The 26,578-nt window shown below is 39.4% G+C and overlaps 1 protein-coding gene across 3 annotated transcripts in view; it reads right to left on the bottom strand.

The window, feature by feature from the left end:
• Nucleotides 1-459: 459 nt before the first annotated feature.
• Nucleotides 460-26,578, bottom strand: part of pde8b (phosphodiesterase 8B) — a 46,733-nt gene continuing 20,614 nt past the window's right edge. For 2 of the 3 annotated variants that reach the window (XM_085166540.1, XM_085166542.1), the window contains exons 3-21: nt 25,112-25,302; nt 23,592-23,651; nt 22,538-22,595; nt 22,165-22,253; nt 21,955-22,033; nt 21,385-21,525; nt 21,213-21,301; nt 21,078-21,132; nt 16,675-16,726; nt 15,609-15,686; nt 14,850-14,926; nt 14,083-14,247; nt 12,590-12,635; nt 11,712-11,841; nt 11,331-11,529; nt 10,421-10,638; nt 10,150-10,288; nt 9,331-9,498; nt 8,404-9,136 (exon numbers count right to left, since the gene is read on the bottom strand). In XM_085166540.1, coding sequence (XP_085022666.1) covers nt 8,843-9,136; nt 9,331-9,498; nt 10,150-10,288; nt 10,421-10,638; nt 11,331-11,529; nt 11,712-11,841; nt 12,590-12,635; nt 14,083-14,247; nt 14,850-14,926; nt 15,609-15,686; nt 16,675-16,726; nt 21,078-21,132; nt 21,213-21,301; nt 21,385-21,525; nt 21,955-22,033; nt 22,165-22,253; nt 22,538-22,595; nt 23,592-23,651; nt 25,112-25,302 — 2,328 coding nt within the window. In that variant the 3' untranslated portion in view covers nt 8,404-8,842. Of the gene's footprint in view, nt 3,042-8,403; nt 9,137-9,330; nt 9,499-10,149; nt 10,289-10,420; nt 10,639-11,330; nt 11,530-11,711; nt 11,842-12,589; nt 12,636-14,082; nt 14,248-14,849; nt 14,927-15,608; nt 15,687-16,674; nt 16,727-21,077; nt 21,133-21,212; nt 21,302-21,384; nt 21,526-21,954; nt 22,034-22,164; nt 22,254-22,537; nt 22,596-23,591; nt 23,652-25,111; nt 25,303-26,578 lie in introns of those variants that run through there. The other variant, XM_085166541.1, reaches the window with a different exon arrangement.

The raw sequence follows: 26,578 nt of genomic DNA, 5'->3' as shown, positions 1-26,578 counted from the left end.
AATTAACAGCAACACATAACATCCACAATAAAAAGGTATGAAAGCAAAATATGTAAAAAGCAAAGCGAAAATAATATTGGCCGAGTATTTACAAGAACAGCAGATACATTAGGTAGTTTACAGTGTATTGCAACAAGAGCAGAGCTACACAGTGAGACGTAACAAGATTAAGGCGTTGATTAAGACCTTCATCGTCAGCATAATGACAACATCAGTGTGAATACATCGAACATGGAGGTGAACAAACAAGGAACGTGCGTTTGATCCAACTGCACCTGGTTCAGCTTCTGTCGTTAAAAATCTCGTAGTTGTACAAAATACATGGAAAAAGCTTCGGGGGCCGTCAACACTGACTAACTCAGAACTGTAGCACAGACCGTGATGCATCAGGCCAAATATCCTAGTTTTAAAAACATCTAAAACACATATGGCTTTTCTTCTTTTTGTGTTTTTTTTTAATTTTTAGTTTGTTTTTGTTTTTATGTATAGAGGAGGAAATGTTTCAACAAAAATACTTGTGTTCTGAAAAAATGACCAAAGAATAAGGCACCTTAAAGAGCTCTCTGTGCCTTTGGTTAATACTGCTTGATGTGCGTCTCCTGGATTACCACGCACATGCTTGCACATGCAGCTGAGCTGGACAGTTGGGACAAGAACTGGTAATTACATAAGTTCACCACAGTAGTAGCCTATAGATATCTGGATATCGCCATTTTGATTTTTTGAATTTGTAAAATGATTTATTATGAAAGTATTTTAAAGATTCTGCTGCTGGCAGTAGTGGATTCCAGTGCTGTTTACACCTTCTGATATTAAAGTTTAACAGAGGTGATCTTAAATATCCAAGTCTAGTGACTAGTATTATTATAGTAGTATTCCATCCTCAGTCATAGTAGGATGAAATATAATACTGAACCAAATCCAGTCCAGCCACCTACACCCTTTCACTTTGTTTGCACTTTGTGGAGGCCACATTAAGTGCTGTTCCAAGCCAACAAGCCTTATGTGGGAATGGGCTCTAGAGTCCGCAAAACACCAAGTGTGCACCTGTGCTGACTTACTCGCTACATGGAGGAAACACACTTACAGATATGAAGGACTGTTTGAAGACTATCTCAGTATGAAAAATACTTTTGTGGAAGTTTTCTACATTTGTACATGTTTTTAAAAGTGCATCTGAATTTATTTGTTTTTATTTTTGTTGCAACAAATTCTAATAACAGAGAGCAGTATGTAAAATCACCACAACGACCTGGAGCATGTTAAAAATGCCTGAATCAAACTGAAACACAACACGGCGTATTTTCCAATATGTGATGGACATATTAATACATTCATCTCATAGCGGCGCACATCTCCAAAGGAGCTATTTGGAAGTACCTGTTTTCGCCTGAGAAAGGTGAGGGCATCCCAGACTTTTTCCGCTTTATTTCTGCCCTCCTTCATAATTAACAGACTCTTCCACACAGTGGAAGTGCCAGATTGAAATTGGGCCTTTGTGTTGGTTTGATTTGATTCACGGACAACATGACAAATTTAGAGTCTACCACCTGTAGATGGAAGCCATATCATTCAAATGACACCCACCCCACCGAAAAAGGGGCCAAATGTCTTCAGTGTGAATTTTGGTTGCAGGATTCAAGCCTAAGTAAAACCACTTAAGCAAAAAACACAACCGAGAGAGAGATGCTGGCTTTGCAGCCGTGCTTTTACAATCTAAACACGGCTCAGCAGCTCCTTCATACATCTGTCAGGTCTTCATTTCATCACTAAAAACATGTCAACTACAAAACCTGACACACTGTACCCCGATCAATGAACTATGTTGTTCAAATACTCGCAAGTCAATCTTTTTTGGGGGGAGTGAAAATGTCTACAGTTAGTGTCACAAAGCTATGAGTGTAACATCTGATAACTAAATAGCTCTGATACAGTGCAATTCTGTTCCTCCATTTGTTCTGACATGCAGGTTTGACAAGGATCTTCATTATCCTCACTAGCTGCTTTCACAGTGCACGTAAGATGGTGATGTAGAAGAAATGACAGTAGGTTATCAGGTGGCATTTTACAAGGTATTCTGCAGCTATATGATCTCAGGATCCAGCATTTGTCACGAAAATAGCCCTACAATCGGCAATCTGAGGACTGCACCCTGGTACATAGGTAAGTACTCCTGGAAGTGCCCTTTCTTTTAGATTTTGTCTGAACAGGGCAAATGGACAGGAATTGAAGGGAATTTGGTCCCAGACACAAGTCTCTACGTTGTTTCACAGCTAATGCAAAGATTAATTCGAGCTAAGCACCTTTTACTAGCTGGAACTGTGAAAAAGGAAGTATGGAGAGTTGCACTCGCTTGTACTAAAATGCATGCCCAGATCTCTTCAGATTCTTGTTTTCAGTCAGTGCCTCTGGCAATTGTCACGTTTTACTATCCATATTTCTGTTATAGCAGTATACAGATACAGAAAGGAAATATTTGCTTTAAAGAAAACGTCCAAAAGCAAAGTCAACAAAAAGGGAATTCAAAATGTAAGATGTCATGATTAGCTAAAGTGCAGGTTTCTGTTGTATTAAACTGTATGGTACAGATTGTCAGGTGACCCATGAGGTCCACACTGTACCATGGAGGTGCTATCAAGATATACTTTAGGGGGCCATAAAGTGGCTACAGGGAGACAGCCTCCAGTGACCACCTGTTCTCTACTGGTACCACTTCCAGCTAGAACCATACAAGAGGCTGTGATTTGAGATGGAAACGGCATATCTGTGTTCTTCCGATTACAAAATTTTCAGGCCGTATCCAGGAACCCCTGAGAGGTCACGGACTTCTGTCAAATCCCAGCTGAAAAGAGTAACTGTTCCACCGCAGGGCTTCATTCACTGTCCTACCCTGCTTGGAGTGATATATGTAATGAGGGGATGTGGACTCGGTCACGAAGGAGGCGGAGGACGTAGACTCTTACAGTTCATCTCATCCAAGGTCTTCCAGTATTTGTAGTTCTCTGACAGGTGTTCCATTAAGCCAGGAAGAGTGGCAAAGGCTGCAAGAAGACACATTGAAGTTGGTAGAATTAAAAACAAACATGGCTAGATGTGTGTTGTTAGGCAGATTTCAGTCATAGTAACTAATTATAAATTCAAACCATTAAATCATTGAAATAATATTGCACAGATCCTCTTGGTTTCACCAAAATTGCTCATACAAAAGACAGTGGACGATATCCTGTGATATCTGGCACCAAAGTGTGAAAGGCAGGAGATAAAACCGTCCATGGTTTGGATTTGATTTTCCATTACATCCCACAATTTCTCAATCAGGACATTTGTAGGCCAAATCATCATCTTGACTTCTTTGTAATCTTCCTCAAACCACTTTTGGACAAATTTGGTGTGTGTAATAGGTAATGTGTGCAGTGCCTTTTTCTCATAGTTCCGTGGTTTTCCAGGTAAGCAGTTCATCTAGCTGTCCATGTGATGAAAAAGAAACATCACATTTCTCATACACGGCCATTACTTTATGATCCAGTTTGGACATTGATGGCATGATTGATTAGGTAAGCATGAGCACTCTGACTGGTCTGCACTTATATAGCCCCACACACATTACTCTGACACCTTTGTCATACAAGCAGAATTAAGAAATAACCAGACAGACCAGCCTTCACTCCCCAAAAGCATGAGTTAGTGTTTGCCGCCAGTGACCATGTCACAGATTCACTGGTTTTCTGTCCATGGTTTGTTTTTTGGCACTGGGATCTAAACAATAAATACCAGGGACACAACAAAGGAACTGCTGTTTCGAAACCTTCTGCCTTCCAGCCTTCACAAATCAGCCCTTGTCACATACTCTTGGATACTTCACACAAGCTGAGAGACTATTTGTTGACACCCCTTCAAGATTCAAGATTTACTTTTACTATTGTCATTCAGCACTACCTCAAAGACGCAATGCAGATTGAAATTACGTAGCACATAAAGACATATAAAAATGTCAATACAGTTAAAAAAAAGGCAAATATAATAAATAAATAAATACATATAAAGTCAGTGGTACATATTTAAAAAGCACAAATAAAAAAACAATTCAATTACTGCAAAAGAGAAATGCTGATTGCACTGAAATTTTTTTTGTTGACCGATTGGTAGAGTATAATAATCTAGAGAATAGAAGCTGTTTTTGTGCTGTTCAGCAGTTTGATGGCTGGTGGAAAGCGCTTGAGGTGCGACCTGCACCTCAGGCTACGATACCGTCTGCCTGAGGGCAGAAGTGAGAACAGGCTGGGGTTGGGGCGGAAGGTGTCCCTGATTATATTTTTTGCTCTGGATAAGGAGTGTTGTTTGGCTGGACCCTCAATAGATGGCAGTGTGACCCTAATAGTCCTCTCAGCTGATCTCACCACTCTTCTCAGGGCCTTTTTGTCTGAAGCACTGCTGTTCCTGTGCCAGAGAGAGATGCTGCTTGTCAACACACTCTCAATGGTGCCTCTGTAAAAGGTGGTGAGAACCCTGGCAACCTCTGGTCACTTAGGAAAAATGTCTACTCTCTGACTAGTTGGCAAATAGTTGTTGGAGGTTGTTTTCAGTTACTGGAAATGGACAACATCAGCCTTCAGCATTAAAAGCTGCAAGGTGCAAAGGGTGCAACTAGAAGGCATTCTGGTTGTCCTCAAAACTCTTTACAGTTTGATTAGTTTCTTTGTAGTGTTTGCAGACAAATCCATGTCAATCAAAGCATTATCAGAGTGCTTTTTATAGCTATGTGCAATTTCTTGCTAGCAACTGGCAATAACCTTCAGCAGCTGGTTGTGGAATATGCACTTTTCCTAGCCATTTCTGGTTACCAGTGGGTCACTGAATGGTCTCTTGGCCTGCGCAGCTGGGGCGTTAGCAAGCGCTTTCACAGCTACTGCCAGCAACCGCGCGCAACTGGTCTCGGCATATGTTTTTTTTCCCCCCAAGTGACTGGCCTCTAGGCCCCTATCCCTGTGTGACTGAAGCCTAAGACTGCAACTACAAAACTTGACACTGTAGTTTTTATTCATTTCACCTGACAGTGGTTTTAAAAAAATGTGAAACATATATGGTGACAGATGACAGCTGGCAAAAGATTAAAGGGACACCTGCAGATATAGCCTGGTTGGTCATATGTCTCATATCTATAAAAGTAATTTTAATGTATCAAGTCTCAAAATATCAGATTATTCAAAGAACCATGAATAATCCCAGTAGAGAGAATGCAACAAACACATATGTAAATTATATTTTGAAAATACAAAACAAAAAACAAAGTAACAAACAAACACACACACACAGACACACAAAAACAGGAAATCAGGGATAAACACCTACATTTGCCACTGACTTCCTGTTATCATTCCACACGGACTGTTAACATTTGTAAGCTGGCTATGTGCAGTCAGTTTGTGTACAGTTGCTAATGCTACATAGACTCTACAATGGTTCTCCCACATTAAAGGTCAGCTGGGGCTCAAAGGTCTCTCTGCCTCTCTCTCTCTCACACACACCCACAGCCTGAGGCACCACAGCTTCGGCTTGTGTTGTTTACATCCTTGTTTCCGGCGTTGTTGATGAGCCACACTGCATCTGTGGAACTAACAATGACCCCTGCCTTGTCCTGACAGTGACCCTGGTGAATTGAAAGAGGCTGCATGTGTGTTTTTGTGTTTATGTGCAAGTGAAGTTCTGCTCGGCTGCTTGTCGAGTGATTGTAGCCGACCCCTCCACCCTCATCCCTGCCACTATTTCCCTGACTTCCACTCCCCTGATACTCTTGTAATTTCTCCTCATCCCACTGGCGTTTGGAATCTTTCCGTGACATCAGAGCTGACAGTAAACAAGCTGCCTCTCGGGGAGACTATGCTAAGAGGGGAATTCAGTGGGAATGGGGAACTAGTACAAGCAGCATACTATCCCGTTCCACTCATCATCACTTTCTCTCACTATCTCTTTCCTGTCATTTTCTCTCTTGCAATCTACTAAGAAAAAAAATCACTGACGGCAATAAAAGAGGCCAGGAGTCAAGATGGCACTGTCAGAGGTTTTGTTTTAGTTGGACTGAAATGCCTAATTGTTTCAATTATTGCATTTGAGTTATGGAACAAACTGGAAATGTGGGAAGTGATTCAGAGGTCTTAACCCAGACTGGTTTAGTGCCTGTCCCCCAAGAAAGGTTACACTGAGCAGACACAACATTGCAGTAAGTAACATTAATCATGTTACAATGTAATTTCCTGTTGGGACAGGGTAGGTCCTGGCATTCATGCAGATGTTACTTATCCCCCTATCCAAAATCAAGTGGGATAATGCGCCCCACCACATGCACAAATACAGCTTGAGGAACATTAGAGCTGACCATAAGGGTGTAGCAGGAAGCAAGATTAATAGGTTAGTGAGCTATGACGAGCTTAGAGGTAGAGTCTTCTGTGTCATGAAAGTGGCTCCCTTTCTACCTGGCTAAATCACTATGGTAACTTATGCTGAACAGACAGCTGGAAGAGTCACGTTTTCATTAACGCTTTTATTTTCAGCATATTTTCTCTGATAGGTGAATAAGTTTTACATGTGCAAGCTGTTAAGCTCTACCTTACTAATGCAACAAATGAAGCCCGGCTGTAAAGTTAGAGGAGAGCAAACTGTTCAGTGATGATAACAAACTGGAGCAAACTGCACTCATAGTAATGATTTTGTGCAGCAGAAGAGTTATATGTGAATGCACTCAGATCCTGAAAACTAAAACCTGGCTTAACAGAGAAAGCAACCATTAATACATAAATCAGCAGCCATTTGAATATATTAATGGAGGAGCTTCTTTACACTGAAATCAAAGCAAGGTTTATGGTTCAAACAGAAATCATCATCTAGGCTGATGAGCCGAGCCACTGCAGTCTTGCTGTTTTGGAAAAGGATAACTGCAGGACCCTGCACACTCACTGGCTAACAATTTGTGATTGATCCGTTGTTAGCATACCCTGGATAATTCTCCTTTTTCTGATCCTGAAAAATTAAATTTTTCCTGTTTTAGAAATTTTTTCTTAAATGGCATGATAAACCTCGCTGTGCAGATCAAAGACTGTTTTGCTGAAAGGGTCCTGAGCCACAGTATTTCCTAATAATAACCATATTTAAGAAAGTGTATATGTTTTATTTCAACATGACCTGACACTTGTGACTGACCACACAAAGTTATTAGGAAAGTGTCTACTGAGATCACAGCACAAGAGAGCAGAGGGCTGTTTTCCTATGGACCTCTATGTTACCAGAAGTTGTTTTGCGGAGGCGTCGCATCCTATTGACCACGGACCGGTTTATGTCCGACAGTATTTTCACGGACTGGCCTTTAAGGTGTTGCGGATAAATACAACAAAATAAAACCAGTACCGGTACCAAAAAAATAAGATTTATTCATAACACACGGGAAAAGACCCAGGGAAACAGAGTTAACGATAACACTGTCAAGTTGAAGCCTTGCATGCTCAAAGTTTTGTATTATTAATGGATTCATTCAAAGCACCTTCAGGCAACTGTTGTTGTGATTTATTGCAAATTATTAGGGGCTTGGCTGCTCTGTGAGTGACAGGTGGTTGCTGTTTTGTCTTGTTTGGTATATAAATTTACAGTTTAGGATTTTCAGTCGCCAAATTTAGTGTTCCAGTTAATATCAAGTTGATTTATGGATGCAGCTTTCTATTCTTTCACTCAAATCTGGCCTTTTCTGGCATCCCAAAAATGAACAAACAAAAGAAAAAAACCCTTTTATGTCATGGTCTGGGTGTGTAGCTGTAAAATTCCTGAAGGTCTGGACCTCCATGGTATCCACCCATGGGCAGGGCCAGCCTCCCTCACCTGAAGCTGATTGAGGCAATCAGGTTGGAGATTTAAGCTGCTTGCTGACACTGCTTCCTTACTAGTTCGTCAACTACCCTATTTACTCCTGGAAATTCCATCACACTGAACCACTCATCTTGGAAATCTGGTTAACCCGCCTGCTTTCAGAATCATCTCCTTGCCTCACCTGCCTGCTCTCCTGCCCTTGCACCACCTCGGGACCTTCACCGCTCAGGACAGCTGCCACACACCACCAAACCCACCTAGACTGCACCACCTCTCCTTCAATGCTTCCATCTCCCACCTGCACATACATACCTAATCACCAGCCAGCTGCCGTTGCTTTCTTGGACCTGTCCTCTTGCTTATCCCTCTCCCCTGGCCAAGACCCTCACGCCCCATGTGTCAAGCCTTAAGTCAGGTACTATCGTAAACGTAATTTTTGTGCTAGTTAATAAACCTTTGTTAAACCCTTTCCTCAGCCTCCGCTTTGGGTTTTCTGCACGTGGGTTTGATTTTTGGCACTCGGCCTCCGGCCGTTTTGTGACATTTTAAATGGTGGTCTATGAACCAGTCAGCGACTGTCCAGCTTATATTACTAGTTTTTAACTTTGTCACAGTCTTTATTTTGCAATCTGAGCAAATCTCACCTGTTTCTGTTGATGACAGTGTTGTCGGGAATGCATTTTTTTTTTTAATTTTTTTTATCAATCTCACATCCACAGAATGTATTTAGAAACAAGAGAACAAGACTGCTTGGACTAACAGAAGCAGGCTGGTAACTTTAAGACATTTAGTAAAGATTACAGTCACATGTAGAATGTGAAACAATTTTCACTTCAAGAGAAAAGATGTGAAAGATCATTTGGGAAATGGTCTGAGTGAAAGCATTAGAGGAATCCTTAGAAAGCAAATGGCTTCTTATAGAACAACAGTTACTTTTGTTCTGTGAAAGTAAACATTTAAACTTGTTAAGCAGCAAGTCCCAATCTATGATTTATGATCCTGACCTTTTAGCTGCACAGTCAGACTTAATATGTGTGTAAATATAATACTCCACTCTAGTGAAATGGAAACAAAGAAGAAAATGACTAAGAAGACTGCGTGGAAAACCACCCCTGAGAGAGAAACACAGAACACAGTTGAATTTTTTGCTCTTACCATCCCAGGCGTCAAACATATCAGTGATGAAGTAGTCTATGAAGGAAATCTGAGATTTGGGGACACTGCAGGTGTTCCTGTCGAAAACGGGCATCACCACTGGCAGCCCTTGTCTCTTCTCCTCATCTGTCTGCAGGGAAACACACATAATTCAATAAACAGGGAGCTTAGACGGCAGGAGGCCATTTATCTAATAAAGTATGCAAAGTGATTAAGCAAAAACAAATAAAATTAAATGAACAGTTGACTATCTTCACAGTTATGATTCTGTTCTAAGCTTTAAACCCGCTATTAAACTAAGCTGTTTTACTGCTGCTCTCACACCTGTGCAAAGTACTCCTCAGAGATCCGTCCAGCCCACTCGATGCAGAGCTCGAGTGGTCTGCAGGGGTTTGCCACATCTGCACACTTGATCAGCATCCTCTTTATCAGCAGACGATTCTCTGGAGAGTTTCTGATGTTGGCCTGACCCTCACAGTCACTGTTCATGCTCTGTGGGAAAGACACAGCAGATATAAGCATCTGGGACATACAGAAAAATGAAAGACATAAGACACACAAACACACATATTGAGACATATTGTCTCATCACATATCTGTTTTGTAACTCTGATTTCTAATAACTTCCTGGAAAGTTTACTGGAAAGAGCTCATGTGGAACCATTTGTATTATTTGCAAAAAAAAGAAAAAGAAAAAAAAGAAAAAGAAAAGAAAACCAAACAGGAAGTGTTGCTCTTTTCCTCCCCAGGCCTTTATCCTTCGGCAGACTAAGCAAACTACTGCTGAGCAGTTAATCAAATTTTAATCTCAGTCACAGTTTTCCCCTCCAGTATTCAATGCATGAGGTTTTGGGAGTTTTTGCAGCAAAAGAATGATACAAATTAAAACGAATCAAATTTAAAATTGATATTTCATTTCTTGTCCTTCAATAAACACGCCAGTTTCAAAGATTAGAACATTCTGGCTACAATATTTCAGGCTTTATGGGGTTAACACATATATAATAGTCGATATAAAACAATTAATTACAACAATTAATAATTCTTTCTTTTAAAAAGTTTATTACATTCAGTATTTTTCCAAAATGTATACACCTTATTATTTGTTCTTACTGAGTGTCTCTGAAGCTATCTGACACTTACACTCGTGCTGGTCTCCTCTATGGCAGCCATTGGCTTGTTGATACTGTTCACAAATTTGCTGACGTGCTCAAAGTGTCTGGTCATCTCTGTGGCCAGCACCATGTCTATGATGGCCTGTCGCAGCGTTCGGAACTGAGTCCTGTATGCAAAGGGTAAAATAAAATCAGCATCTATTCACATTCTGCATTGTTGCTGCACGCTAATGTAAATCAGCTGTGACTAAGAAGAAAACAAAAAGAAAAAAAAAAACAGGTGTGCTGCTTCTACTGACCTGTCGATGTTCTTGAAAATGTTGCTCTTGCTGTCACGGACAGTGAGCTGGAAGGCGAGGGCTGCGTGGTGGCTCTCCAGAACGGCCGTGTCATTGTAGAGTATGGCCAGTTCACTACCTGCATTACACAAGAAGGAGTTGGTCCTGCCTGGGTGGTCCACATCGTGGACTGCTGCTGCTATCAGTGCTGCCACCTCATCCAGCTGGTCCAGACTGCTCTGAAGAAAACAGTGGAAACAAAAGGCCACATCAGTACTGGACTGCTCTGCATATATGGATGCGAGACAGAACTTGCTGGAATAGGTCCTGGCATCTCTGTTTAGATTGCTCCCCTCATGTTCCAAAACCAGTAGCAGAAAATGATGGATGGATGGATTTAATTTAATCTATATAATGAATACTATATCTGTATTGCACAATGCTATATGAGGCTTTTTTCAGTTGCAATTGCAAATAAAATAAAAAAGCGAATATAAATCCATCCATCCATCCACCATCATTTTCTGCTGCTCATCTGGTTTTAGAACACAAGGGGTGCCGTGAATGGAGACGCCCAGTCCTATTCCAGTTCATCTGTATGTGTATCCCAGCTTTTTTGGAATTGGGATTGTACAATGAATCGTATTCAGATCTTTTGCTTGTGTTCCTTTTAATAAATGCTGGTATGCAAACATATCTAGAGTTTTTTTAATAATATGCACCAGCAAACAACATCTTCTATCAACAGTATCATTACATTTTCTTGTTATTAGCATAACATGTTTTTTTGGGTGTATTTTTGGTATATTTTCCTTAATAAACCTAAAAATACAATTCATTAAATGTGTATATATTATTTAGTATCTCCTGTTTTAGATTTATCGTTCTCATGTGCTGCTCACTCAGTTTATATGTGTGCTTTTCTTCTAACCTTGACTCTCTCTTTGCGTAGGAAGTAGGCTGTAGCGTGCAGCACATCTGCAGCGTGTGTGGAATTGTGGTAGGAGTTAGAGGAGTGGTAGCTGGCCTCAATGAGCTGCAGCCAGGAGCGCAGTGTAGCCTCCGAGCAATTTAAGAACTCACACACTCCAAAAGTTGTGAAAATCTTCAGGCCTAGGTACGTCAGTGGTCTGCAGGGGATCACACAAAGGACTGGATGAATATGCGTGGAACAGGTTAAAGTAAGAAAAATGCAGCAAAACACATCACTACTGGATAACGAAATGAATTGAAGCCAATAAGCATACGTAGCTTTTTCAAATCCAAGGAATTTGATATTGTTTGGACTCTCTGGATTATATAATCTTTGTACCTTTTGTGTGTAGCTGCCTCCAGCTCCAGGATGTTGAACGCCCAGCACTCCTCATCATTCAGCATCTCAGCGATGTTTGGAGGAACATCATTCAAAGTGACTGGGATAGCCAGCTGGCTCTGACTCATGTCTAATAGACAGACACACACACACACATAAAAATGTGACCATAAAAAGACCAAAGAACTATTGTACCTGTGTTGGCTCTGTAATATTTATACCAATAGCTATATCTAATTGTTCTAAAAATGTAAAGACTGTGGTAGCAAGACAGTGTGCAATAAAATTATTTAGAGAAGTGAAGGAGCACCGGTGGTGTTGCAGTTACACTTACAAAGACACAGCTTTCAACATAATGACAAATTAGACAATTTCTCAGAAAATTGACTCTTGCTTTGGGTCATCTCTCAGTTAAGTGCTCTTGTGACTGTAGTCATTATAATGGGGTTATGTAATAAACTGAGATGGAAAAATACACACTGTACAATGTTACAAGAACATTGCGACTCTTTCATCCTGCCAACAACAACTTCAAACTTAATATTTATTCAAGGGATTCCATCAAGACAACAGACCGCATTCAACACCCAAAAGGCAACACCCAAACATATCTCTAGTCCCACATGTTTTTAACCTAATGCTTCATTAACAGCTAGCGACTATGAAGTTATTGCCCCAGTGTTGCCAGGGTTAGGGTTATACATACATTGAAATATTTACATAATGCACAGGATTATTGTGCAATATATATTGATTTTTCACCCCCTTGTTGTGGATATTCACTCATGAAAACACACCAGTGTGCAATAGTACCCACTGTATTCCTCTCTGTTTCTTTTTCTTTGTTGCCATTGATATTACAGTGCATTAAAACTTACTTTTGCAGAAAACATATTCATTCCCAGAGAGTCTGCGCAGCCCATCCTGGAGGGGAAAAAAATGAAGAAAATGATTTTTTGAAAATGATTTTGTTTCTTGAGACAGACAGTGAGCCCATTATTCTTAACATCTGACTATTCCATTAGAACCCCAAAACAAATAATGTGGTAGCCTTGCTCAGTATTTCAACTTGCACACACAGTGCAACAAACTGGAGTGAAAGATACATTTATTGGGGAGAGTTTTTGGATTAACTAAGCATCAAAATAAACCCAACATGGAAGACTAGAAAACTGCTGTTCTCTAACTGACCACTCGAGTCTGCTTCCAAAAGTGAGCCACTCCCCACAGAGATGGTGAAACAAGTAAAACTTCCAAGGAGAGAAAGCTTTTTAAAACTTTATTTTGCAGAGTTTCTTTTGTAGTTGTGCCTCTGTATACCATTAAAAGTGTGTTTCAATTAATGTAATTCAGTGCAGCGCTTTAACCAATGGAGTTTAAAAGTACTGCATTAACTGTTTAGTTTAGATATTTTTATATACGGTACCCCATCTTCCGAAAGGCGCTTTCTGAAGCTGATTTTGAGTGTTGAACTTGCATTTGGTGTCTTTGTACTGGAACTCTTAACAATAAGGTCCACAGAGATATGGATGCAAGTGAAGGAGGCCATAGCTAAAATAAACCCATCAGAGAGATAGTAAGAATTTTTGATGTGGCCAAATCAACAATCTGGTATATTTTTTAAAAGAATGAATGCACAGCAACACTAAAAGACAACTAAAGGGGATAATTAAAGAATTATTTTCTTGGTTAAGAAAAACCTCTTGACAAGAAGACTTTTGTCAAGACTCAAAGTCTTTAATCAAGAGACGCCTTCATAAATGGACATACAGTGTTTACAACAAGGTGCAAACCACAGGTTACTTTCAAGAACAAGAAGGCCAGATAAGACTTTGTCAAAAAGAGCCTGTTTTGAAAAAACTTCTTTGGAGAGATAAATACAAGATGAGCCTGAACCATAACAATAGGAAGAGAAAAGTAGAGCTGGTATCTCCTTTACCATCACATTGTCACTGAATTGATGTACTTTTGGTAGTTACTAGAAAACACAGCAGATCTATACTGCGGAGAAAAATCATACATTAAACAATTTGACTGATAGACTGCATCAGCGGTCTATAATATTGCTGCTGGAACCTAAAACCTGCTTTCAAAACAGAAATGTATGCGTGCAGTGACTCACCTCATAGTTGGGCTTATTCAACAAATTCAAATTAAATAAAAACTGTTGGCAGTACAAAAACACAAGCGTGATTGCTGAAGGCAAACATTTCACGGCTGAATGAAAATGCCTTTTTATATTTTATATGCATGAGGTAACAGTTTTACACTGTGATTAAAAACAGCCTGTTTCTTATGTCTCCTTATAAAGTGTCTCAGGCATCTCAACTTACGAACCAATGTTTAAGTACGTATACTAACTAATTCTTACACTCATAAGCCCGCCAACCAGGTCGCTTGTGTGTGGGTCATCTTCTTTGGAGGCAAGCTGAGGGGAGTAGAGCTCAGTGGTCCTCAGGATCTCCAACACACGGTCCAGAGCTTCGGCTACCGTTACTGGACTGCTCTCCTGAGCTGCATTGATGATGTTTATTACCTGGGAATGAGGGAAAAGAGTAGCCAGTTAGCAGTTAGCACTTCATGTTATTGCTGTGGAAGGTGGTCCCTCAAGCTACCAAATGCTTGATATGTTAGATATTATAAATGTGTCCAAACACTTCCAGTTTGTTCCTGAGTTACTTGGACAACAGCCAAAACAGTGAAAAACATTATGAAGTCACAATAAAGCTGACTTTGGAAATAAAATGCCACTATTTTACTTTTTCACAAACGGATGTTTCATTTTATTTGAGTACAATGCTGTCATCAAAAGAGTATGAAATTTTAAAGAGTTATAACCAAGAAAAAAAAGTGTTTTCGGAGCTTCAGTGACCTTTAACAGGTTAATTCTTCTAAGTTCTTTGATGAGTCATTGTGGCTTCTTGTAATGAAAAAAAAAAAAAACCAAACAGATGGATGAACGTACATGCTGAGGGCTGGACAGACAACCCACAAACATATTGATATTGTCTCTGGCATCGAAGGATAAAAACACACTGCAAGTTGTGACTTCTGGTCATTTTTACATAGCATTTGCTTTGGTACATTTAAAGTTTATTTTACTGTAAATGATTAACTCCACTGCTTAAAGCAGCATACCTTTGTTATTGGAGCCTCAATGGTCATAGAATGAATCCTGGCCACAGAAGAGTATCTTCGATTTTGTAAACTGGGAGCTGCAATGTAGAAAACATTATGGTATTGGTATTGTGATCATTATATTATGGCTTGTGGATTATCAGCAATAATAACACGTTTTTGGCTTTCATCAAAATGCTCATGAATGAAAGAGATAAAAAAGAGCAAGAGAAAATATTTTGAGGGTGAGCAGAGGAGAAGCAGCATGCAGCTGAGATAACTTAAAATAGCAGCTGCGTCAAAGTGAGTTGAAGAGGGAGGTATGCATGTTATCAGCCCTCAACATCTCTCTGTACGATCTCTTTAGTTCAAGCACCTACCATAACACAGTCTGACTCACTCTCCAATCATTCCTTCATTCTTTCTTTCTTTATCCACTCCTATTTTGTGATCTCCTTTGCTTTATTCACATTTTTTTTTATTATGTTCAATCTCCTACGGTTGTTTTGTGTTCAAACATCTTCTTCAGATATTTAGCTGTAGACCATGGCTCCTGTTACATTGTGTTGTTTAGTTAGTGCTCCACACTTGCTGTACATCAGGATTGGGGCCTGTTTTGTTTATCTTCCCCTCATTATAATCTTAACTGTTATCAGCTTTAGCCAAGCCAATTGAAAATATGTTTAGATGTCTGGTTGTGCTTTTGGAGTGGCGCAAACTAGAGTTGTACCAATTTAAACAGAGGCTCAAAAACATAAAACGCATTTTAAATCTCCTTACCGTCACTACTACGGGAGCTCACCGATCGGTCGTCCATCGAATCTTTTCTTCTGTCTCGGTGTCGTAGAGAATAGCACTCTGCAGATGGAAGTAATGCATGTAATACTATCAAGTAATTTCATCTTTGAGAATAATAACAAACCTGGACTTGTTTACTTTGGTGACCCCCTTACAATATCCACTGACATTTAAAGAGAGCATGGATAGGACAGCGGAATTTAACAAAGTAGATTTACTCAAGGACTTAGCTCGAGTACAGTTTTAATGTACTTGTAGCTTGTTTAAAGTTTACTGTTATCCAGCATTTTGCTTCAACTCCATTGCATTTACAGTGTTTTACTTTATACTCCATCACATTTATTTTAAAGCTAAAGCTACTTAACAGTCTGCAGTCTTAAATACTGGAAATAAGGTTACCCAGCAGTTAATAAGTACTTTAAATTATCTACATGTGCAACATTAAAATGAAATACACATAAATGAACCAAAAATTATTAAACCAACAGTCTCATTTATATATGCTGCATAGATAATACTTTTGCTTTAGCTGCTTGATTTAATTTAATTTAATACACATAACAGCCACTTTACTAGATACACTTTACTAGTACTGGGTTGGATCCCCTTTTTCCTTCAGAACTGCTTTAATTCTTTGTGACAAAGATTCGACAAGGTGCAGAAAATAGTCCTCAAAAATTCTGCTCCACATGCATTTGCTTTATGTTTGTTGGCTACACATCCATGATGTAAAACGGTTGGTTATAAAATACCTTTGATACGGGATACGGTGAAACGGGAGTTCTCTATCATATCGAGACTATCTCTCCACTCGGAATACGTGATAGTCTCTCACTCAGAGAACCAAGGTTACAATGCCTTATGCATTTGAGTACAGCCTGCTGTCATATTCAAGAAACCAGTTTGAGATGATCCATCCTATTTTCTCATTGTCAGACCATTGTCGATCAACCCTGTTTTAGAACTCTATAATTTACCTTCTCCAAATGGAACCTCTGCAATTAAGAGATAAAGGAACTGTAAAAGAAAAAAAAATGTTGTAAGATACCTGAGTGAGAATGTTCCCCGCTGTATCTCTCCTCCTTGTTGAACTTGTGGAGCTGGTAGACAGAGAAAAAGAGATGATTAAAATCTAGGTGTGCACTGTGGATATGCATTTACTGTGATGGATATAATCAGACGCATTTGGGGCTAAAGCAAAATGCTGGATTTATTTTAACATTCTTTATATTTTTAAGAATTTGTTCCAATCTTATTTAAGCTTTCTGTATCATTTTTAAGATATAGCAGTCTATAAAAATTATTGATTTAGGCAAAAGAACCGCAAGGAATATACAGGTTTGTATTACTATAACAGAGCATTTTGAATACAACCTATGTATGACTGGAGAATTCAGTATGACTATGAATACAGTATTAAAGTCGTTAAGTAAGAAAAGTGGATAGCCTGCAAAGTGATCCAGTGTGTTACCAATGTGTTTGATCAGAATGGATTTATGTAGTATATAAAAATGGCATATCATAAAATGTATGTCAGCAGGACAAGATCTTAATAAATATAAACCCACCCTGTCTCTGTATCAGTGACATAGCACTTCTTATTTCAAAGACTAAAAACTAGTAACTACTTAGCATGTTAACACACACTATAGGCTCATGCACAGTGACACTAGCAGTATGCTAATTGCGTTTGATTCTTTATATAGTGATATTTATGCAATTCTTATGAGTCAAGCTAATGGTAACATACATTTCAATGCACTAAATCATAGATTCTAGGGATGCACCGATACTGGTATCGGGTATGGGGCCGATACTGTAAAATGTGTGTGTACTCATACTCGTAAAAGTTAACCGATACCATGACATCCCGCGCTAAACAGGCACAGGGTTAGGCGAGTGAGACTGGCAGCTCCAGATAAAAAAAGAGAAACTGGAGGCTGCTGTAGCTAGGCTAAACAAAATGTCAGCAGTGTGGACCGGAACAGCCAACTTTAACTCAGGTTTTGGAAAAGCGATGAAAAATGTCAAAAGAAAATCCACGGGCAGTTAAAATAACAGAGGCTCTGACTCATTTTATCGCTCTGGATGACCAGCCAATGCCGGTCGTGGAAAACATGGGATTCTTCTCAGCATACTCGAGCTGCGATATGAAATTCCCAGCCGCCCACACATCAGGGAGATAATGGTGCCAAAACTTTCTAAAGAGGTAAAGACAAGCAGTGTGTGCGCGATGTCAGTCCTTGGTTTAACGGCACAGTGGACTGATGATCCACGGGCAGATGGGGAGTTTGTTCGTCAATGCCAAATACTTTCGTTTTTTTTTTTTGTGGTAATTTTTATTAAGATATTATTTTTTATCGGCAGAGAATAAAATAAAACCTGTCTTCCAATTCATTGCATTTGTGTGTGTGTGTGTGTGTGTGGTAGAAGTATCGGTTTTTGTACTCTGTATTGGCAAATACTCAGATCCAAGTATCGATATCGTATCGGTTTGAGAAGATTGGTATCATTGCATCCCTAATAGATTCATTTATTTTTTAAAAAGTTAAGAAATTTGTGTTTGGTGGATTATTTCTTTATTGTAAGAGTGCTTCTTGGGAATAAATTTTATTTCCATTGGAAAACCGGTTTATTTCCTTGTAAGTAAAATACATCTGTGGGTTGAGAAACAGAGTTGATTACGTGGATTGTGCCCATTAAGAACTTGCAAAATGTCCTCTGCCAATGCTAAACAGCTTATTCTGTTATTTTCTTTTTTGTGCTAAGGTCACGTATGGCAGTTCCCTGCTCATGCCCTGAAGCTCTTGGTACACAGTTTTCATGCTGATGTTAAAAGAGTCTGAAGTCTGCACAGCGATGGAAACTTTTTTTTGCGCTGTGCACTTCTTTGCACTCAGCAACTTTACATGGCCTGCTACTTTGTGGCTCAGGTGCTGTGGTTCCCAAATGTTTCCACTTTGCAATAATGTCTCTTAAGGTTGATTATGGAATATCTAGGAAGGAAGGAATTTCATGAACTGACCCAGTACCATTGTCACATTCTATTCCAGTAACTACTACACGTGATTCAGTGAACCTTTTAGAATGACCCATTCTTTCACAAATGTTTGGAAAGGCAGAACTCATGGCTATGAGCTTTTGTGTATTTTAAACTTGTTTGCTGTGTCTGCCTCTCTCTCAATATATATGTGTGTTTGCATGCATACATTTAATACAGCATATTTATATAGGTAACAATTTGCATGGTACATCCTGTTAGTCACACTCAGGTTCTTCGGATGGGTAGAGCCTCTAATCAGGTTAAGAAGATTTTCCTTACCCAGTGACTCACTGCACCTATGCAACTTGCTGACAGCGCAACCTGCATGTTTATGCAATCATTTATGCATGTATACAAACACTGTCTATAACTGTAAATCATTTTACATATTTAGGAAAGTGTAATTTCGCTATGGAGCAAGGAAAGCTATCCCTTGAACACTTCAGCTACATGTCATTTTTAAAATCCATTTCAATCTCATAGAATTGGCTAGTTGGTCTTTCTTTATACCCCCTTTGCTTAAAGTTGCTATTAGGCATTGAGTGTGTCTCATACTGAGTAAATAGGATTAGGACAATGTAAACATGTCTAATGACATGCAAAGTTTCCAGATTTAACTGGCTACAATTTAATGTTCTTCTTGGGCTGCAAAGCACAAGCAGACATCTAAACATCTTTTAAATTGGCTTGGCTAAAGCTTGTAATAGTTGAGATTATAATGAGGGGAAAGACAAACAAAACTGACCCAAAACCTGCTGTAAGTCTGGAGTGCTAACTAAACAACACAATGAAACGGAAACCATGGTCTACAGCCAAACATCTGGGTGGGAAAAGATGAGGAGTAATGTGGGGCTTTAAGTGCCCAGAGGAAAAGATCTTAAGCGAGGATCCAATGTCACATAAATGGTATCTTGAAATGGCCTTCGTGGCCTTGGGTTGTCAAATAGATAATCTCTGTGAAGATGTACGACATGCCTCGGGTCATGATTTAGTTCTAGAGAGCCATCAAATGCTAAACCTTTGTTGCTTCTTTGCATCAATTCCCTATGGTAATTTGTGGTAAAAAATGAATAAAATCTAGAAATGACACTGTGATAATACCATCCAGTTTGACACTGCACATTTTAGGTTGTGGGGGATGACTAGAATCGGATCAGTCGCTGCCATGCCTAAGGATTCCCAGCCCCGACAAGCAGGAATGACTGCCATTTGGCTTTGGCAGTCAAATGTCAGTGGCTGACTCACCTTATGCACACACAATGAAAGAGAGCAATGAGCTAAACCTAGTGCCTGTGCAGCTTTGCCCAGGGTATAAATAGCCTTGGTGCCTGGCTGCTCGCCTTCCTTAGGCCTTAGTGGGAGATCCTGGTGCTTAGTTGTAGCTTAGCATAGTATGACGTTATTGGCTAGGAACCCAGCTGAGTGTAGCGGCACCTGCTTCAGAGTAGCTGTGCATGGTGCTCAATAGTGCTGGAAGCCTGTGAGCCCACATGTTTTGTTGAGGTATTGAAGTAAATCTGACACTTTAGCCTACAGATCATTTGAAGCATTTATATAGATGTAACTGCCAGCAGAGTTTGCAATCAGTGACTAAGTGCAGTTTGGACTCAGTGGTATATTTCATCACCAGACTTGATTGGGCCAAAAAGCACTGCAGCATTAGCGCTGCTGATAGTTTGACATTTGTTTAAGCTCCACAACACAAATAATATTTTGTAGCTGCCTGTTTTCTTCTTCTCCTTCTTCTTTTTTTAACTACAAGCACCTGCATGTAGGAGCTGAATGTCATTTAGGGATGGGTAATAACCAAACACAAGAATATGATTTTTTTTTTCAACAATATGACTTTGTCGTTGAAATTGTTCTTGTCTCCTCAACCCCAACTTGGTTGCGGCAGATAGCTGCCCCTTTCTGAGTCTGGTTCTGTTGGGAGGTTTCTTCCTGTTACAAGCGAGTTTTTCTTCCCACTGTTGCCAATTGCTTGCTCATAGGTGGTTGTTATTGTGATTTGGCACTACATAAATATATTAGAACTGAATCATTTAAAGATGTGGCTATAGCAAAATCCAACCAAAACCCTAAGTAATCAAAGAAAGAGAGTCCAACATTAGAATCCTTAAGTACCTGAATGAGTAAATATTTGATTAAAACCTTTAACTTCTAGTTGTTATTGCCGAAGCTCCTGTTTCACTCCTTGTATAATGACCTCTCCTTTGCCAAGATTTGTACAATTAGCTTCTCCACTAAGTACAGTATTATTAAAGAATTAGCCGTGCCTCACCCATACTAAAATTCAGTTTGGTATTTCTTTTTTGCAGTGTTAGTGACAAACAGATGGAAATGATTGTCCCTGCCTTGGGTGGAAGGAAACTTTTCAGAGTAAATGATCAGATGATCATTTCACCTACCTGATTGTTGTTGTCAATATGCGGTCTCTTGATGGCTACAAAATGTCGAATTTTCCTTTGGGAAGAGGACAGGAATCAGAGATTTCTTTCTAGGAGCTGTACACTAACAACGTTTGCTTGTTTAACTTGGCTTACCCTCCTTGGCCGATGACTGGTGTTATCCTCACATGCTGTTGTATACTGTCCCCTGATTTCTTTCTGGCATAATAAATGCCCTGCCATTCCTTCAGAGACGACAGGCCAGTCAGGGTATGAAATGCTGTCAGATCTCATAGGTTGGATGGAGATGAATGGGTACAGGACTGACCTTTCCTTTTTTGATACAGTTGTTGATGGTGTCCAGCAGATCAGCTCTGTTCTTGTCACTCTTGGGAAGTTCAGTCAGTTCTTTCCCAATCAATTCCCCTTTGTGATAGCCCATCATCCGTTCAAATGCTGGATTCACGTACTGTGAAATAACCACAAAACTGTTAGAGTAAAATAAAAAGTTGTGTTTTTCTTGTCCTCTTATGTCTAAATTTCCCTGATCACCTCTTCCCCATACAGAGGGGGAAAGGATAATCTGTCTATAAGGAGGTACATGTTGTTTTGTGGTGACTCGACTTCGACTTTTTTATGTAGCACATTGTTGTTAATGTGTGTAAAATCTGTAAATGTGATGCTTTGTTGTGTTTCTATTTATTTCACAATTGCCGCGACCAAGACAAAAACTAAGAGAGACACAGTTTATATGTAAAGGCATTAAAGTCATAAACAGTTTTTTTGGATTAACTACTTGAGGATGAGAGCCACAGATATTACACAAATACTGACTATCACTAGCTTTGTGATTTAAAGAAACGCTTTTGCTGCGTTGGAAGGTGTGTAATATGTTTACCTGTATTATGTGGTCCTCACTGGTGATCTCCACAGCTTCTTGGCAGTGCTCCAAGGCAGTAAAGATGGAATTACAAGCCCTGTGGATGAATAAAGCCACCAGACTAAGAATGAGGAAACTCAGTACCAAAGAACACTTACACAGTATATGTCTGTGCATGTTCACATAATTGCATGATATGATCTAAGTGTCTTTGCCCTTCACTTGTACCTGAGTTTGAACTGGCAGCGCACCTCTCCATGCTCCATCTGTATGAGCTCATTATAGCATGCTGACACACTGTTGTTCTCCACAAACCTCTGGAGGCCAAACAAGGTTAAGTGACATTTGAAGGAGAGAAAAGGGGTGGAAAGATTGAATGAGTCAGTAGCAAATCATATTGAAACCTCCAATGTCATTTTCACACCATTAAAAAACATGGACAATAAGTGCCTCTTTCAAAACTGGCAACACGCTGCTGTTTAAGTGTTTAAAATCTTTAGATGATCAATGAAACGCCTCAAGGAGAAACAAGCATAACACATTGAGGGCTGCATCTGATATAAACAAAGTCACAAGCACAGGCAAGAGTTGTTGGACGTACTCTGCTAAATCCAGCGCAGAGGAGAGGAAGAACAGATGGCTCTTCTTGGTCAGACGGTCTATACAGTGACAGAAAAGAATGATTACCATCTGCAACCACAATCATTTTTCAAAATCATGCTTGGAGTGGTCTGCTCAAACAATGAATGGAAAACTCTGCAGTTTAAACTCTCAAAAGTCAGTCAACTTTTTTTTAATATGAGTGATTGCATCCAAAATGAACCAACTGAAAACAACAATTGGTTCAATGGAGTTTGCAATGTAAGGTAAAGACTCTACAATAATATAGAGAAAATCCCCAAAATCTGACAACCCCCTATGAGCAAGCACTTGGCGACAGTGGTAAAGAAAAACTCCCTTTTAACAGGAAGAAGCCTCAGGCTGAACCAGGCTCAGAGGGCGGAGCCATCTGCCGTGACTGGGTTAAAGGTGAGGAGACAAGAAGATTTTCAACAGCAAAGTCATATTATTGAAAAAAAAAAATCATGTTCTTGCGTTTGGTTGATACCCATCCTTTTTAATAGACATTTCTTCTATTTTGAACAAACAATCTAAAAATCAAAAAGTAATACTAAATTATAACATCATCTTGCAACTGAAACTGTTTACCATGTGACTAAAATAAAATCCACCATCCAACCATAACCGTAGACAGGTTGCTGTTGACCTTGCAGATTTTAAGAGAATTATATAAAAATATATGAAACTATTTTGAGGAATAACTTTTTTTTGAGAAGTGTTGGAATAATCAGTTGATGTGCTGATTTTCAAATTAAAAGTCTAGTAAAAAAAATGAACCTGATAGAGTTCATGGTTGCTTAATATGGTTAAAAAACGTGTAATGCTGTACATGAACCCAACATAGTAAGATAAAATGCCTTTGAAAGACTACCCCATTCAAAGGCATAGCCATCCATACTAATGGGATACTGTAAACATCTGAAGTTTGTTTTGAAGTTGAGCCTTAAAGACCTTAAAGTCTTATGTGAATAACTTTCTAATTAATTATTAACACAAAATATAAAAATTTACAAAAAAGATTAACTCAGACTTACTTTTGTGGCACAACAGCTAGAATAACTGTGTTTTCAGAGGGCTTTGTGGCACGGATCATCCTGAAAATAACACAAATACAGATACAAAGTCAGCAGGAGTTCAGGAGAAGTGGCTTGGACTCATGTACAGGACAAACATGTGGACAGATTTGGGGGTTGATGTCATTGCCTCAAAAGGAGGACAGAACATTTCTGCGCTTTACACAGAAACACCAAACCAAACATGTACCTCAGAGGATTGGCCACAAAGCCAGGCCACTGGCAAAGCGTAAGGGAAAGGGGCCAAGAGGTGGAGGAGGAATGAGTATGCAGTGTTAGAGAATGAAAGCAGGAACAGAAGGAATGGATTATGGAAGAGATCCTCATGGTGGATAAGGACGGGAGGTGGAAAAGGCAAAAAAAAAAAAAAAACATTGAGGAAAGGAGCGAAGGAGGAAACAGGGAGGAGTTGCCAAACTGTGGTATTCTGGAGACAGGGGAGATAAATGGATCTGTTCCTTTACTTGAGGAAATAATGAAGCACTTAAAATAAATCACAAGAAAATATACGGGCACAGCTTTTTACTATAGGCCAATAACTAAAAGGTCTGCAGGAAAACTAAATCAAACACATAAGTAGTAGTCACTTGTCTTGGCTAAAAATAATATGGAATAAAGTTTTTCTTTAAAAAGATGCCAAAAAATCTAAGGAACATCCAGCTTCGATTTATTTATTAAAACAAAGAATAAGCTGACTTGAAAACTTGAAAGTCATGTTATTTACAAGAAGAAAATTGTAGAAATGTATCCAGAACAGGTCGTTCTCAGTAAATAAATAAGTAAATGAATAAACAAATGCACACAACTCTATGAGCAGTAAGGATTTAACATCTGGCACAGGACTGGGAGTGAACGGGATCATTTCGCAGGCGCATATATTTTTGAAAAGCTGCCAGCACTGCCACGGCCACTTTGGACAAATGGGCAAAAAACCTGACTGATTTCATGTCAGCAAAGTGCAGACTCACTTTAGTGCCTGCTCAACTATGGCTTCCTATAACTTGGGAAGTTAAATATCTTGTACTTCCTTTTGGAGAAAAACTGAATAAAGAAATCTGTAAATATAACTTGGAGCATCAGGTTTCAAGTTGTAGACTTCTGTGTTGCTTTCAGTGAACACCAGATGGCACCAACCAGTCCCAAAGCTATAGGAGCTTCAGTACTCACTGCTCCTTGCTATAACTTTCGACTGATGTAGTTTGATCTATATATTGCACATGATTACGTGCAAAAAGATGTGGATTTGGTTAAATCATTTCTTTGCTAGTATTTTTTTTCTTTTTCAGTTTAAGGAGATGGTTTCCAAACATTAAAGAAGTATCAATATTCTCTTAAATATGTAATACAACACCAAATTACTTCCTAACATGTCTTATCCCAGCTGCTGGGAGGAAATACTCTCAAAACATTCACTGAAGTGAAAATAGAGAAATTACAGAAAATATAGAACCAGTGACTCTGGTCACAAAGACTTCACTCACCGGCAAACAGCTTCAGGCTCAAAATAGCGTGAGTGACGTCCATCAATGATTATTATCTCATGGTGCTTGTCTAGGAAACATTCAACAGCAGACTCAGGCGTCCGTGCAATGTTGCACCTGAAACCAGCGCGGTCACAGGCCCACCAGAAGGCATCACTTTGGCTGTCCTCCTTTGCAAACACGAGCAAGACCTGGAGAGAGACAAGGAAATGGACATGGGGGTAACAGAGTACTTCTATTGCTGGGATAATTATAAAATAGATATTTCACTTTGTCTACTACTCAGACAGCACACTATTCAGAACAGCAGACCAAGAACATTTTATGTGTCGGTTACATTTTTCACAAGGTTACAGGACAAATGAGGCTACTGACATGTATCAGTGAATAGCAACAGGTACAAATTCTGGCTTAAATTATATCCACTCTTCCCTTTTTTGCAGATTAACATAATGCACTGTTTATGGAGTAAGTAAGTAACTGGCTGCATGAAAGAAAAATTAAACAGCCTTATGTTGACGTAATGCAAAATTATTACGCTCAAATCCACAGTTTTAAATCCAAATCACCACTTAATCTACCATGCATATCTTTGGACTGTGGGAAGAAACATGTAGAACATGCAAATGGCAAACAGAGAGGCCCCACCCTAATGAAGAAACCAAAAAGCATGAAATACTGCTTGCATCAGGATCGCTGCCTAATGTTATTCTTACTGGAACCAAAAACAGCTCCTTCCTTTGCCTGTGCTTAAAATGTCAACAAATTTTATGAAACCCAGCCTGGTTGTTTCTTGTCTTTTGCTAAGAACAATCTATATATTATTATCATTATATTATAAGGCTACAAAACATGACAGTACATAGAGAAACGGCTAAAAAACAGAAACAATTTATTACCTTTAACATGCATTACTCATAAAATAAGTGTGTTATTGTACCTTTAGGGATAGCCTTAGTGATGGCATGTCATGGGGGCAGTAACCTCTTAAGTCCTACCACTGTACCCTCTTTCAGGGTATTTATAATCTGGTGGTTTGCACACTGCAGGGACTGGTCTTGGACCTCTGGTGTCAATTTTGTATCTTAATCTTGGGGTCTATCTCAGGAGCCTTTTACAGGCGACATGGAACAAAATGTACGATACAGTCCACAGAGGTCAGCAGTTCATCACAGGACGAACACATGGAGGCTTCCTTTTTCACATCCACATGTACATCTAATTTTAGAACCACCAATTACCCTAACATGCATGTTTTTGGACCGTAACAGGAAATCAGAAAAACAGCCTCTCGGTACAGGAAGAACAAAGATCCTAGAGAGACTTTGCTTGGGAACATCTATCTGTTTGGCCCCTGAAATGGTTGTTCCCTTGAGGTCTAATAATGAGCCCTAAGGAGTATATTCATAGATGCACAGAGATCGAATTTTAACATTTCTGAGAAAGTAATATATAAGAATGTATTGG

This window comes from Neolamprologus multifasciatus, chromosome 7 (genome assembly GCF_963576455.1).
Source record: "Neolamprologus multifasciatus chromosome 7, fNeoMul1.2, whole genome shotgun sequence".
In the NCBI taxonomy this organism is placed as follows: Eukaryota; Metazoa; Chordata; class Actinopteri; order Cichliformes; family Cichlidae; genus Neolamprologus; species Neolamprologus multifasciatus.
Note: the sequence above shows the minus strand (reverse complement) of the source record. Positions and strands in the feature narration are given on the sequence as shown.